Raw genomic sequence first — 16,154 nt, forward strand, 5'->3', positions numbered from 1 at the left:
GAACGCGCTTGGTGTGAACAAGGCCTAAATGGCCAGCTTAGGTTCACACCTAGGCGATTGAGCTGGTGAGCTGTTTTCATGCGGTTGTTGCGTGTTTCTGTTTGCGAGATTTTGCTTTGAAAACCGCGAGATTGTCGCAACGTTTTCAATGCATAGAGATTCAGCTGCACGATCGAAAACGCGCGAAAACAGCTCAGCATCTGAATCGCCTAGGTGTGAACCTAGCCTAAGACTAGGTCCACACCGCAGCGACACCCGGGATGCGTGTCACAGTGCAGCGCGATCGTGTGCTAGTGCACACAGCGGTTGCCGCGCGGCCCTATTGATTTCAATGGGGTGACACCCGTGCGGCAATCACTAAAAAAGGTACTAGTACCTTTTTTGCGACACGCGACGCGCTGATTTTTTAGGGGGGCCATTAGAAAATAATGGCATCCACAGCGTGATCGGCTGCGGTGGGCAATCCGTGGAGTTTTGTGCACGATTGCCGCACGTCCAGGAGTCGCCCAGGTGTGAACCTAACCTTAGTGTTTTCTGGGACATGGGGGATAATATACCATTTATCTTCTTCATGGGAAAAGGGGGGTTGGCTGATCCGGTCATATCATAGCGATCAATTCACAAGCAAAAGCCATATAATACCTTGTTAGCCGGGAATGAATACAGCGGCAGATACGGCAACAAATATTGTCAAATTTATACCTTTTATTGACTGACTAAAATTGGTGTAAGTAATGGGATAGTGTCCTACTAGAAGGCTATTTATTGGTAGATTTATTTTAATGCTCCTGAATAAAAGCAATTTCTGTTTAATGATCAAATAATCTCAGACAGTTTCATTGTCACAGGTTGGCTGAGATTATGAGGCTGAAAATCACTCGCCTCATAATTCTCCTTTAATACTAAGTCTAATACTTACAGGGCTATTCACTAAGCAGCCGAAAGCAGCCGAGTGAATAACCGAGCCGAAGTGAAGTGAGCCGAACGCTGCTGGGCTATTCACTTCTGGCTTGTACGGCTGATTGCAGCCATACATAGGCTGAAATCAGCAGCACATCGGCTCTGTACGGCTGCCTTCGGTCAGCCGAACATGCCGAAGTGCAGAAGGACTTCGACTCAGCCGATCCAACATCTGGATCGGCTAAGCCAGAGCTCGGGCAGCTCACTTGCTGCCGTTCGCTCCTATTCTCATAGGGGCCGAACGGCAGTGAGTGAATAGCCGAATGCTATGGTACGAATGCTCCGTGGTACCGAGCTGTCAGGGTATTTCTATATAAAATTACAAAAACTGATGAACTATGACTTGTACAGAAACTAAATCAAACTTTTCTGTACAAGGGGCCAGAAGTCTGTGCTGGACAGATAAATTAATCAACCAAAATAGCCTATTATGTACAAATTAAGCAAGACACAAACAATACAGGGTAATACAAGACACAAACAATTCCCTTTAGGAACCAGCTTTTGTTCAACCAAACTGATTCAAAGAGGTAAAACATTGCAAATGAAGTCTAAGGATTAGATAATCATAAAACCACAATTGACAATACTGAGAGAAACTTAACTTCAAGGTCAATAATTACAAGTGTTTAATCAAGAAATCCAAAGGCTAGGGATATCACAACTACAAATGAAAAATTAACAAAAAACCCTTACAAACTCCAAGACAGTTAATCCACCTGATTGTTCCAAGAATTAGATTACTGTATTTTTCCATGTATAAGACTATACTTTTTCATAAAAATATTTACCTAAAAATGGAGGGGCGTCTTATACACGGGGGGCCGAGAGTGAAACTTCCGATTGCAGAGACAAGCGAACAGGTTTCCCCCAATCATGAGCTTTATGTACCCGACGTCAGCTGATGCTGCGGAGAGCCTGTAGCTAGTGCCCAGATGCAACAGGGAGCGGTAATGTCGGAGCATTCTAAACCCATAAAATGTCAGAAAACAAAAAAAATCCCGGTAAATACCAATACCAGGAAGCGGCTGTCTTACTCTGCAAAATGTAAACTGGATGTAATCAGTTTTGCAAAAGAGCATGGGAAATATTGATGTCTGAATTTTGGGTAAGAAAAGTGGGGGGCGTCCTATACATGGGGGCGTCTTATAGACGGAAAAATACGGTACCTGTGATTATTGTCTGAGGTTGAGTAAGTTATCATACACATCCAAGGCTTACTCAACTGAATGGAAACGATATGAGTTCAGAAATATGATCGGTTCAGAAATGGTAGTTGATTGGTATGATTCCTACCAATCAACTACCATTTCTGAACCGATCAATTGGAAGAAAGTAAATAGTGGTTGGGGAGTCGCCAATATGAACAATGCTTCCCAACCATATAAAATACCAAGAGAGAGGAAGAAAAGAGAAAGGAAAAAGGAGAGAGAAAAGAGGAGAGCTCTGAAGAAAACTTCCTGGATGTAACATAAGGACTGTCACTCATTGACCATCGCCAATACTTAACCCTTGCTGCCTAAAACGAGCCATCATCTCATCCAATAAGACTCTGAACATTTTTCTTTTGAAGGATTGGTGAGATATTGATTATATATGAAGAATTAACTTTCTTTATTCCAAAATCATAGCGGTTACATTTTATTATTAGTGTTTTTGTTTACAATTCTAACTAACAGTGTGTACAGTGAATTCTTCTAATAAGTTTTCATACCTTTCTCCATTTTATTCCTGAGATTGTATTGTGTATGGTTAAATTGGAGCAGAATAGAAAATGAGTGAAAATAGTCGGAAAAAAATAAAAAGATTTAAAAAAAAATAATAAAAAAGAAAAACAATTGGGCGGAGCTAGCAGTGACAGTTAGCTCCACCCAGGAGCGTCCCGAGGCTGGGTGACACTCGGAGTGGTTACCGAGTGTGACACCGCCGAGACGTCACAGCGTGCGTGCGCGATGACGTCATCTTCTGATACCTGCCGGCGGCCATCTTGGTGATGACGCCGGCAGAGAGAGGAGGGGACAGTCACCCGGCGGGATATGGTATGCCGCCGGGTCCCCTCCTCTGTCCTGATGCTGTCGGGCGTTCGGTCCACTTTTCAGAGGGGGGTGACACCAAAATGACTGAGTCATTTTGGTGTCACCCCTCCAATGGTGTCACCTGGGTGTGAGCTCCACCCCCCGCACCCCCCTTGTGACGCCACTGGCTCCACCCAACTGTTTCCTATCGGCCGCCACCTACTAGAGTCTTCTAGCAGGTCCCAGCCAATGAATAATAACTGGGTAGAGGCGGCTGACGTCACGTCCGGCTCCGCCCAGTTGTTATTGTTTAATGGCAGTTCAGCGTCCCCAGGTGATTTGGGGACGCTGATCTGTCATTACAACTGGGTGGAGCCAGCAGTGAGATCACGGCTATCTCCACCCAGCTGTCATTTGCAGGGCGACCGGCTGGCCTTCCGCCCCGCATCAGATGTCTGTTCAGCTCATTTGAGCCGAAGCATATGCCTTCGGCTCGGCTGAGCCGCTCGGCCTCCTTCGGATGCTGTACAGGCTCAGTTGAACCGAAGGTCTCCAGTGGCCGAAGGATCAGCCTAAGCTACAGCTGTATCCTTCGGCTCATTCGTGAATAACCCCCTTAGTATTAGAAGATTTTCCCCCTACTCCTGCTTTAGTGACAACTAAAAATGTTGGATGTACCCTCGATTTTCAGCACCAATGACAATGGTCACCAGGACAAATGCAGAGGGTAAATCTTTAAATTTCTAACAGGGACACCTCACCGCTCTATGCAAAACTTGAATCTGGACTTCATGTGATCGGGATCATGCTGCAAACTCTGTGGCTCTTGGACTAATTGGGCCTGATCCCAGTTCTGCCCCCTTAAACTGGGTTGTGAAATGGAGTGCTGAGCAATCAGTCATATCCTGTCTGTGTTTATCTACTCTGTGCCCTAATTGTTCCTCATGCAACCTCGGCATTTCATGGGTCATGTGCCAATTACCCTGCACAGAGAATACCCCCATTGTGCCCAAATACAACGCGCCAGTGACTCATAAAACAAGAGGGATGAATTCTAGTAAAGGACACATCATGGTTAGTCATGGAGCGGGGAATGGAACAAAGGAACGCATTGGAAAGCTAAGCGGTTAAGAGGTTACAGAATAGAAATGTAATGTGAAAAAGATGAGATGTAGGACTCAATGCCCATAGCAACCAATCAAATTTCACCTTTTAAATGATACCAGGAATCGGGTTGCTGTAAGCAACGATACCACATACAGTATGCTCCTTATCTTTATTGTACTATTGCCATCTTTTTAAGGAAGAACACTAATTTTCCTGGTTTTCTGATTACCTGTAATAATTTGCAGATCAGAAAGGTGGCAGCCCAAGTTATCACCAATCACAACATATCAGATGTCAGCTTTTCATTTCTAAACTGAACTGGAAAGATGACATCTATATTATGTCTGGCTGCTCCAGGCAAGAGATCTATATCCAATACAAGAATATACTTCTGTTCCATGGATGAGATATGTCGTTGGCACACCGACAAGCTTATTTCTAAGTGCAAAGCTCTTTACCTCCCTGATGAAGGGTCCTTGCATGGCCCGAAAACATTGTTCTAGGTCAGCGTTTCTCAATCGTTTTTCAGTCAAGGCACTCTTTAAAAGTTTGCAAAATCTAAAGGAACCCTAATCTAAAATGTAAAAAATGTGAGTGTAAAAATGGTTCCCCCCAAAAAACGATCCCAGATAAAAGTCTGGTATGGGATTTAAGGGGGACCAAAAAAAACAAGCAAAAAAACATTGTGGAGTTCCCCCTTCACTTCAGGAGCCACCTTTACATCAGAATCCCATAATCTCAGCACAGTGTGGCTGCAGCGGGAGGTGGAGAAGGTCTGGACAGAAGTGGACTTCTGTCCTCTTCTGAATGCTAGAGGAGGTCCTGGATGCACTCAGCCTTGGATTATTGCCATGCGTTTCCATGGTGCTGGTGGCCCGGCTTGCCTGCACCACGGAAATGCATGAATCTGCCCTAAAATTTGAAGTCACCCCTGACAAAGCCCGAAGGCACCCCAGGGTGCCACAGCACTGGTGGCCATATCAGGTGCGCCGCCATCTTTGAGTGTATCTTGTTATACACCTCAGGCCGCTATGGCCACCGCTCGTTCAGCGTGTGATGTGACGTCAAGCGCTCCGCCTCCAAGATGGCGGTGGGCATGCCAGAACACACCGGCGGCCAATATGGCCGCTGCACGTTCTGCAATCGAATTTATGTATGCCCGAATATAGTTTTAGTATATTCGGGCATATAATAAATTCATTATTTTGGAATCTGAATCTGAATGCACATGTCTATTATATACTGTGACTAGATGGGAGTCGTTGCAGCACCCAGGGGTGCCCCGAGGCTGGGTGACACCCATTGCGGAGACCGGTGTCACCCCGCCGTAACGTCATCGTGCCTGCCAACGGCCATCTTGGTGCTGGACGCCGGCAGAGAGAGGAGGGGACGTTCACCCAGCAGGATGAGGTATGCCGCCGGGTCCCCCTCCTCTCTCCTGACACTGTCGGGCACTCGGTCCGACTTTTCTTAGGGGGTGACACCGAAATGAATATCAGTCATTTTGGTGTCACCCCTCCAATGGTGGCACCCGGGCACCCCCCTTGTCACACCACTGGCAGCACCATTTTAAATGTGTGGTCCATCCCAGTAGGTTGTGCAAAGGAAAGATACCCCATGCCCCTCGGATAATATTTAAAAAAGGAAGTCAAGAAAACAAAATGACTTCCTTCCATGTGTCATATGGTCCAACTGTAGGCAGATATTTTGCATATTGTGACACACAGTATACAAAGGCAAGAACGTTATAAAATGGAAGATGAATAGAACAAAGGGGAAGGCAACGTGGTAGAAGGAAGTGGTGAGGAAGTGGGGGTCACCAGTGCACAGTACAGAACAAGGTATTATAATTGCTGTTTTCATCTATGCCAAACGTCATGTAATGACAAACAGTGCGCTGACACACCCTGCTATGGGCAAATCGCAGGGCAGGGCCTCTGTGAATTGGACTTTACACAAGATATAATGAGATAACCATTAATATTGAAAGGATTGCTGTCAGGGTGTGCAGGTGAGATATCATTTACAAGGTATAAGACACATGAAAGAACAGGAGGCTTGGGAACTGGCCATACATCCTTGGAAAAATCTATGTGTATACCTACCTGTCTCCTATGCAGCAAGTTCCTGACCAGAGGTGATGGGTCCAGAAACAGCTTTACCATAATGGACAGTTGGCACGATCCTATAGGTGGCAGAGGCAAAGAGAAGGCTTATCCCTAAAAAAGATATTGGGCAGACATTTTTGTACCATCATCAATAGAAATAGAGTCAGGGCTGTCCCTACACTATTCACTGCCTGAGGTGAGGGGATGCTGCCAGTGTATGGTCGTTCTGGGGGGGGGGCTGTGATGTCAGCGGCTCTGTCCGGCATCCCACTCAGCTTCTGGCAACCAGTGACGTCTGTAAGCTGGGCAGGAAGCTATAGAGAGAATCCCAGGTTGTTAAGAGCTTCCTTACAGGGTCCTATGGAGCCACCCTTGTGCGTGCTAGTAATCTGTGTGTGTCTCCACAAACACACAGGCACAGCCAGGCAAGACACTCCCCTGCTTCTCCTCTCCTCCCACTTCCCTTCGGCCATTTCCAAGCTAGTAGATCAGGGGTGGGCAAACTCTGGCTCTCCATCTGTTGTGGAACTACAAACCCCATGAGGCATTGCAAGATTCTCACAGCCACAGGCATGAGCCAAGAGACAGATGCATCATGGGATTTGTAGTTTCACCACAGCTGGAGGGCAGGAGTTTGCCCACCTCTGTAGTAGATGGACATCTGCTGGAGACTGCTCTGTCCCACTCCGTTGTGATCTTGCGCTAAACAGGAAGTACAGGGAAGCCGAGCTGAGAGAGGAAACAAGATGACTGTAAGTACTTGGGGGGAAAAAATGAAGGAAATACTTTGCTGGGCGATGTATATTTGTTTGAACCGGATTCATAAGTGAAAGAAAGTTTAAGAGTTTATTATTACTTTAAGAGAGTCCAAGAAATAAAACTGTTATTTGGCCCTAAAACCAGCAGACAAAAGAGCCTTTCTTCATCTAGGAAAATTCCAGAAGACACACAGATTTCCTGGACTGAACAACCAACCACACAACTGAGGAAAAACTGCCAACAAATACTAGAGGTCACAGAAGAGGGAGATTATCACAGTGAATTCTCTATTGACTGGACCTGAAGTTTCTTTGTATAAAACATGAGAAGTAGCCTTATGATAACCCAGAACTATAACATATGAGAAATACTAGGAAATGAAATATTCCCGGAGCAGAAAGAATACATGAGGCCACCTGGTAGGGCTCTGCTGACAGGTGGCAACCCATTGAATTGAACAAAGGATGTTAGTAGGTCATAGTTTCCTGGTATTAGGGACAGATGGTGGGAGAATAGCACACACCTGATGATTTCACTAGGGAAAGATGTTCTCTCTTCCTTACATTGACCCCAATAGTGTTTAACAAAAGGAAGTCCACCGTGTTGATGTCACAATAGTATATAAAGATACTCCTATAGCTCCAACTGCTGCGGCCAGTTCTTTTCCAAAGTCACATCGTTAGTTACATGGACATCACTGTGTAGTCATGGTGAGTCAAGTGATCTGAAATGTCCAATTTCTGGTGACATTATCTACACACAAAGACAAGAGAAAATTCCAAGCAACTCCCTCCATGATAAGGTGATTAAATAGCCCAAGTCAAGGGACAAATACAATAACATTTCCAAGGGAAACGGGAATACTAAAAGTCCTATCTGGGAGGTTGGGGAATGGGAAGGCCACAAGTTTCCTCTGGGAGGTCAAGGAACAGGAAGACTATATGATCCATCTGGGAAGTTGGGGAATGGGAAGACTACATGTTCCATCTGGGAAGTTTAGAAATGGGAAGACTACATGTTCCATCTGGGAAGTTTAGAAATGGGAAGACTACATGTTCCATCTGGGAAGTTGAGGAATGGGAAGACTACATGTTCCATCTGGGAAGTTGAGGAATGGGAAGACTACATGTTCCATCTGGGAAGTTGAGGAATGGGAAGACTACATGTTCCATCTGGGAAGTTGTGGAATGGGAAGACTACATGTTCCATCTGGGAAGTTGACATTTAAATTTTTTACATTTTAAATTGGGGTGACCCATATTTTCATACTTTTGAAAGGTGCCATGACTGAAAAAACGATGTATGGAATACATGTTCCCTCTAGGAAGTTAAGGAATGGGAAGACTAAAAGTTTCATCTGGGAAGTTGGGGGATGGGAAGACTACATGTTCCATCTGGGAAGTTTAGAAATGGTAAGACTACATGTTCCATCTGGGAAGTTGAGGAATGGGAAGACTTGTTGAGGAATGGGAAGACTACATGTTCTATCTGGGAAGTTGAGGAATGGGAAGACTACATGTTCCATCTGGGAAGTTTAGAAATGGAATGACAATAAATTCCATCTGGTAAATTGGGGAATGGGAGGAATACAAGTTCTATCTGGAAAGTCTGTCCACCATGTCAGATGGACTCACAGATTGTGGTGGCACAAGTGAGGTGATGTCACCACACTTGTATTCAATGTTTACTTTTATCCAGCTCCATAACAGAAGGGCCATACCTCTGTACAGACCTGGGGCCGGGGGTAAACAGTTCAGGAGCCTGCGCATTACACCCACGACACACTGATCACAGTTGTAATGCTCTGCAGGCTTTATTGTGAAAATGTAGGTGTGTTTATTCAATTTTTGCAAAAGGTGGAGCATGCCTTTAAGATGTTTTGGTTAAGTTAAAATACAGATCAATGAATAGTTTAAAATAGTATTTGGTTTATTGAACATTGAAATGTAGTAAAGATGGTAAATGGTGATATATGGGCAATGCACATCTGTTTTCAGTGGTGTTTAAGGCTCCCCCTTCACCGTGTGCATAAAGCCATGGAGGTGCCCCCATCCAGTAAATGGGTCCATGATGCCCCATATTCATACTCTTCTCAACTTCTAGGTTGGCGCTGACCAGTCCACCTGGAAGACCAATTCTGTAGTCCTGCTTTAAAAACCCTCCAGGGGTGTGGGGAGTAATGACTGGAAATTGGATGTGGAATTTTCAACGGTCTCTTCACAGACATCCCAACTCTCCCGGACGCTCTGGGAGTCTCCTGCTGTTAGATAGCGGCTCCCGGCCGCCCTGGAGAGAAACATTTTCTCCCGGAAAGGTTTACTTTGCTCGATCTAGCAGAGTAAACCTCGATCTAGCAGAGTAAACCTTTCCCTGCTCTGATTTTTTTCTGACATCGGGGGGCCGCCGTCAGTCAGAAAAAAAAAAGAACCAGCATAGGAATGAATAGCTAGATTGCTATTGGCTAGGGATGCCTGCCTTCAAAGTGTATCAAAAACCATTAAACAATTTTTTTGGGTGGGGATATCGTGTTGAACCTGCCAGGTTTGTAGGGTTGTCGGTGTCCTACCTGGATAGACTCGCCTTCTCTATTTGTCCTGGTGACCGTTGTCACTGCAAAAGGAAGTGAGGAAAAATTGAACATTTTAAATTGGTATATAGGGAGGAAATCGTCCAGTGGGGACACTTGTTGCAGTGACAACGTTCTGTGAAGCAGATCCAGGATTGCTCCTCACTTCCCGTTGTGCCTGCCGGAAAGGAAGTGAAGGGAAATCCCCACAATAGGAAATAGCAAAAACAAGCTGACAGGGGTTTCATGTGTTTTCCCCTATGGGTTTGTCCCCCCGTAAAAAAGGTGGAGTTTACCCTCTCCATGCTCTAATGCTGTCCCTCACTTCTGTCTTAGTCCTACACTGGAGGTCCTCTTCAGGACACTTTGTTACTCTGTCCATTTCCTGTGAGCCCAGCCTGTGGCTTATACGCCTCCTAGGGCAGAGGTGGGCAAAATCTGGCTCTCCAGTTGTTATGGAACTACAAATCCCATTAGGCATTGCAAAATTCTCACAGCACACAGGCATGACTCCCAAAGACCAATGCATGATGGGACTTGTAGTTTCACTACAGATGGAGGGCTGAGGTTTGCCCACCCCTGCCCTAGGGGGAGTGTCATCACTCAGGCTGGGAGCACAGTACTCCAGAACTGAGTGGCTCTTGCATGTTCTTGTTAGGGAGATTCACCCTCTCTATTGGCCCTGGCAACTGTCATCACTAAAAGAAAATGACACATTTTGGTTGTCACCAGGACAGGAATAGATGAGAAATCTTCCAATGGGGACACTTGTTGTGAAGACCCTTCTAACCACCATGGAATATCAATTCTTCTTGTGGCGATCAAACCGGAAGTGAGAAGAAATCTCCCCAGTGGGACACAGGAGGCAATAAAATGCTTGCAGGGGTTACTACCCTCCCTTACTCTATACAAAACTAGAAAAAAGTTTTGCCTTCAGTTCTAGTTTAAATGGAAATCAGAAAGGTTTCATAGGTGCAGCTCAGTCAGGCTCTAAATCTGTGCAGCGGAACATTGTCTGATGGCGATTTATCAAAACTGGAGCAGACAGAATCTAGAGTAGTTGCCCATGGCAACCAATCAGCTTCTTTCGTTTTCAAAGCTTAACACTTAACTGAACAAACTGACGATAGAAGCTGATTGGTTACCCTGGGTAACGGCTCCAGATTCTGTCTGCTCCAGTTTTGATAAGTTCCCCCCCCCCCCTTTTATTTTATTTACATTTTAGATTAGAGGAAGAAAAACTATATTATAATATCTCAGAGAAGGGAGGACCTATGTGCGGCTCCGTAGTCACGTGGTGATGTGACGTCACCGTCCAGCTGGATCACATGACTGTTACATGGCTTCTACCGAGCTTTACTTCCTGTTTATGGAAGGGTCCCGCCTTCTTTAGAAGCCTATTGGTCCGTGGGAAATTCAGGCTCTCTGATTGGCTTAAGGGGTTGAGCAGCGAGTCAGAGCGCTCATGCTGTGTCACCTGGATAACTTCCTGGAGAATCTCGTACTGTGTCCCCTGTGAGGAGCTGGGGGTTAGGTAATGACTGTTTTTCTGGAATAGTCTGATCCTTATTGAGCTGGCACAGACTTCCTGCAGAGGTACAATTGTGTTCCTTCTCCAATCTCCATGACACTGATCATGCCATGCTGGGTGTGATTGTATGGACTCTGATAATTGGGCAGTGTGTGGCCCTGCTATGCTTTGAGGGTGAAATAATCAGAATCCGGAGCAGTTGCCCATGGCAACCAATCAGCTTCTCTCTTTCATTTTCACAGCTTATCTAAACAAACTGAAGAGAGAAGCTGATTGGTTGGTTTGGGCAACTGCTCCGGATTCTGTTATGGGGCGGGGGAAGCAATCGATGGACTACAAGTGCCGAGATGTCGCAGCACTCGCACTCCATTGGGATCTACGACACCCTCTGCTGCGGAGACTGATGGGCCTTGTAGTTTTTCCATTCTCAGATGATTTGAATGGGTCTGTGAATGAATGACATGGCTGTGTGGGCGGAGCCGAGCACAGACACAGCAAACTCAGGGGAAGGGCCCTGTGATTCAGGTAAGGGAGGAACAGTTTGGGGAGTGTGTGTATGTCAGATCCTACACATGGCATCACAGGCAATTTTTATTAACCCTTGCAGTGAGGCTACACCAACAGAGCCGGCTTGTTCTTACACCGGTCCTTCCACCCTGTCTCCTCCTACGCAGCAGTCTAAGGATCCTTGTGTCATCATGTTTTATACTCTGTGTGTAGATGCGACGATGCCAAGCAACATTCCAATGCTGAAGCATAGGAGGAGATAGGCTGGAGGGAGCGCTGTGACAGCCGGCCAGCTCCAAGGGTCAGGCGTGTGTAACTTTTTTTTATTCTTGTAGCTAGACAAAAATGAGTACTTAACCCTTGCAGTGCGGGGGTTGGCGGTAGCCCCACTGCAAGGGTTAATACAACAGATTTCTGGAGTTCTTCTTTAAAGGTGATTCACTCTTTGTATTTGTCCTGGTGACGGAAAGTGAGGGGAAATGCAACTTTATAGAGTTGTCCCCAGAACAAGAGTTAAGGGGAATTCTTCCAATGGGGACACCTAAGAGGGGAATTCAGCTCACTTTGGGAGATTTCCTTTAACTTCCTGTTGGCTCTCTGGTAAGGGATGCACCGATGCCCTACCAGAGGCCCTACACAAAGGCCTTCAAGGAACCTAGGGATGCACCCGATACCAATACTAGTACCGGTGCTGATACTGAGTATTTGAGCGAGTACTCGACCCAAATGCTCTGACACCGGCGCTTCCAGTCAGAGGGAGGTTTCCCGACTGGCAATACCGCGGGGGAACATGGAGCCGGCTTCCCAGCCAATCAGGAAGTCAGGTGGGGGGTAATGACTTGCCCGGCTGCCAGCATGGAGCCGGCCACACAGCATGGCGCTGGCTTCCCGGCCAATCGGGAAGCTGGGCGGTGAGTCATTACCCTCCAGCTGGCTTCCTGATTGGCTGGGAAGCCGGCTCCATGCTAGTACTGGTATCGGTACTCAATATTGGCGAGTACCGAAATTTATATATCAGTACTCGTTACCGAAAAACCGGTGAATCCCTAGTCTCTGGGACAGGAAGTGAGGCGAAATCTCCCACATTGTACACAGGCAGCAAGAAATAAGCGGTCAGGGGTTTTAGCGCTAAATTAATTTGAACAGAAGTCGGGTATTTGTGGTTCACTTGTCGTAGGCTCTTCCGACAAAGCTGGTTTCCTGTCAATGACCAGAGCAAGCAGGAAACCAGTGAATGTCAGGGTTCCTTATCTCTACAGTCCAGGCCAGTGATTGAACGTCGGCCAGCCAGGTAATTAGCATATTCAAAAAGAGAGGACAACAGTGGCAGCTGACATATTTCACCCCTTTGGACAGGTTTCCTTTGGTCATAGAATAAAAGGCGGCCATCTTTGACAAGGCAGACCTCCATCAGATCCTCAGGGGTGTGTGTGCGTGTGTTACATTTATGTTTGAGAAGTCACCTCTTTTGGTTTGTTTATTTGCAGGTTTGACCTTATTCTCTATGGCGTCATACTTTGATGAGCATAACTGTGAGCCCACAGTGGCGGAGGAGCAATATCGACAGAATGCCTTGTTAGAGCTGGCCAGGTGAGTGACCTCCTCCATACACATATTAGGGATGCACCGATACTAGTATCGGTATTGGGTGCCGATACCGAGTATATGGCTGAGTACTCGTACTTTCCCAAATGCTCCGATGCCTAGCCCGGTACTTCCTGTATCAGGAGGTCGGACAGCGCATCATTACACGCTGCCCGGCTTTCTAAATGGCTGGGAAGCCGGCTCCCTTGTCACTTGTAAGGTAGCTGGCCAATCAGGAAACCGGGCGCTGTGTAATGACGCGGCGCCCAGCTTTCTGATTGGCTGGGAAGCCTGCTACATGCTTCCTCGTCACCTCATGTTGAGGGAGCATGGAGCCGGCTTCCCGGCCAATCAGGAAGCCGGGCGCCGCGTCATTACACGACGCCGGCATCCTGATCTGATTGGCCAGAAAGCCGGCTCCATGCTTACTCGTAGTGACGAGAAGCATGGGGATGGCTTCCCTGCTAAACAGGAAGCCAGGTGGCGAGTCATTACACGCAACAAAATGGGACTTTTGTTTGGGGCTTTAAGGCCGTCATCAGTGTATGGAATCCATGACTTCTATGGGGAAGGGTTTGGGACTCAACAAGACAACCATACAGGTTATGGTGAGAGGGGACTAAAGCAATCAAAATGCACCCTGACTGAATGTAGCGCAGTGTGTAGCATAGTAAAGCCTTCTTAGAAGAAAAATAATTCACATCTCGTTCCATCACGTATCCCCCCAAAAAAGAGGCTTATTCCTTATTTTAGGACAGTGGGCGGAGCCTTGCATATCATTACTTTATGCTCCATCACCCAGATGCTCATCCAGAATCCGGGGGGAGTATGGAGCATATAAAGCTTAATATTAGAGAGCCATTTAATCCAAACTGCACACAACTACTTCAGTCTTCTTGGCCATCATCAGTGCAGTGTATGGAAACCGTAGCTTCTATGGAGTAGAGCTTGGGAGCCGATGGGGCAGTATAACCATACAGGTTAGAAGGGACTGAAGCGGAAGATTGAACACTAACCTTTCCTGGTGCCTATACATGGCAGCATACATCTGGTTCAATGCAATAAGAATGCTGTCATGTAGGCACCAGGAAAACGGACAATTGAATACTTACCTTTCCCTATTTTTTCTCTTCTGGTGCCCATACTGTACATGGCAGCATACGTATTGCATTCAGCCACAGGTGGGCACCAGAAAAGCAGGGGTAGGCAAATTCCGGCCCTCCAGCCATGGTAAAACTACAAATACCATCATGCATCTGCCTCTGGGAGTGATGCCTGTGTGTCAGAGTCTTGCAAAGCCTCATGGGATTTGTAGTTGCACCACAGCTGGAGGGCTGGAATTTTCCTACCCCTGCACTAAAGGAATCAAAAGGCCTCCCAACTGGATCAGTACCTAGCACAGTGAAGCCTTCTTAGAACAGAGGGTATCCACATGTCTCGTTCCATCACATGTCCAAAAAATAAGAGGCTTATTCCTCATTTCACAACAGTGGGCGGAGCCATGCAAATTATCTGTTTTTTGCTTAAAGGAGAACTATGGGGTTAGAGCTTTTCCCCATAGTTCTCCTAAGGGTAACGGGAGGACACAAACTAGCGTCCTCCCGTCACCCTAAGCTCAGTATACCGCGAGCTACTGCTCGCGGTATACTGAGACGCCGCAGCTGAAACGCATCCCGACAATTATGTCTGGATCCGCCCAGCTGCGTGAGTGACAGCTGGCTCTGCCTATCTAGAGGCCCATAGTTCTCTTGTGATCATTTCATTGATTAGGCAGCTCCTTGGCCTGTCAGTAGCAGATTTATGAGGATGAATTTGGCCAGGAAGCCAGCATAGCTGTGACTCCGGCTCACCGTCTTTATAAATGAAGTCTCACGTCACACATGATACCGTTGAACTCTGATAGTAATAAACATTGTGTTTCCCCCTTTTCTAGGACAGTAAGCATTTCTCATGTAATCTCCGGGCTTTTCCTATTTCCTGTACGTTTACCAGCAGCTTCCTCTCTCCTAACCTCTAGTTATAAATCTTACAGCCGCCCGGCATTCAGCCGCATTGTTCAGATGCTGTGCGGTTTGAGGCGTTTCCTTTCCCTGCACAGTTTGGAAATCAGGGGACTTATAATTATACTCGGTTTTGTATTTATATCATTGAAGTCCCTCTGGGAGAATCGTGCCTCACTTATGAGTAGAAATGTCAGTGTTGCCTTTTGCTCTCGTCTATCCGGTACTTTTGTTAGGAATGTGTTTTCCAGCTTCCTTGAACCTTGGCATTTAGATAGTTGCGGCTTTCTTCCCATGGGATAAGCGTTGGCTTTACATGGCTGGAGTCACACAGAATGTAGCACTTTAGAGCCAAACACAAGACAGCTAATTAAAGATTGCCATTGAAAGCCCGGTTGTACTTCTACTTTAAAGGGTAAGTCCACTTTCTCACAAAATAACAAACACACCGACATCACCCCACCACACGTACATGTTTGGGGGCCCTGCCAGCCGCTGTAGTAGGGTTGCCACCTGTCCCGGATTCACTTGGACAATCCGGGTTTTGAATCCTCTATGTGCTGTGTCTCTGCCTCAGCTGGCCTGAAACCCGGAAACAGCACATACAGGACTCAAAACCCAGACTGTCCAAGTGAATCCGGGACAGGTGGCAACCCTACGCTGTAGGGGTCTGTACACCGGGCATCCCACCCCCGTGGTACGGAATGCTCATAATGCTTGCAAATGGCAAGCACTCTTTAGCTTGGTCACATGGCCATGCTGGCCAATGAGAAGCGCTTATTATGTGACCTGTCCATAGGTCTTGTAGCACTCTTTACCGGAAATCCCAAAGTGTTGCTGGGTGCTAGAAATGACCGCGGATGGCGCCGCACACAACCTTGAATAAAGATGTCATCCGCACACCAGCTTGACAGAATCTAAGTCAGTGCAAATCCATTTATTGATAGATGTCACTCAGAATATCAAGCGCTTTCGGGGCCGCACAGGGTCCCCTTCATCAGGATCAGAGTAGACAAG

At 46.6% G+C, this 16,154-nt stretch overlaps 1 protein-coding gene across 1 annotated transcript in view; it reads left to right on the top strand.

Annotated features, from left to right (window-relative positions):
- Positions 1–10,962: 10,962 nt before the first annotated feature.
- The window catches only part of RNF181 (ring finger protein 181), a 10,473-nt gene continuing 5,281 nt past the window's right edge, over positions 10,963–16,154 (top strand). Inside the window, exons 1-2 of the mRNA XM_018555814.1 lie at positions 10,963–11,049; positions 13,041–13,143. Coding sequence (XP_018411316.1) covers positions 13,058–13,143 — 86 coding nt within the window. The 5' untranslated portion in view covers positions 10,963–11,049; positions 13,041–13,057. The remainder of the gene's footprint in view (positions 11,050–13,040; positions 13,144–16,154) is intronic.

Source organism: Nanorana parkeri, unplaced genomic scaffold (assembly GCF_000935625.1).
Source record: "Nanorana parkeri isolate BGI_ZX_2015 unplaced genomic scaffold, ASM93562v1 scaffold214, whole genome shotgun sequence".
Taxonomy (NCBI): Eukaryota; Metazoa; Chordata; class Amphibia; order Anura; family Dicroglossidae; genus Nanorana; species Nanorana parkeri.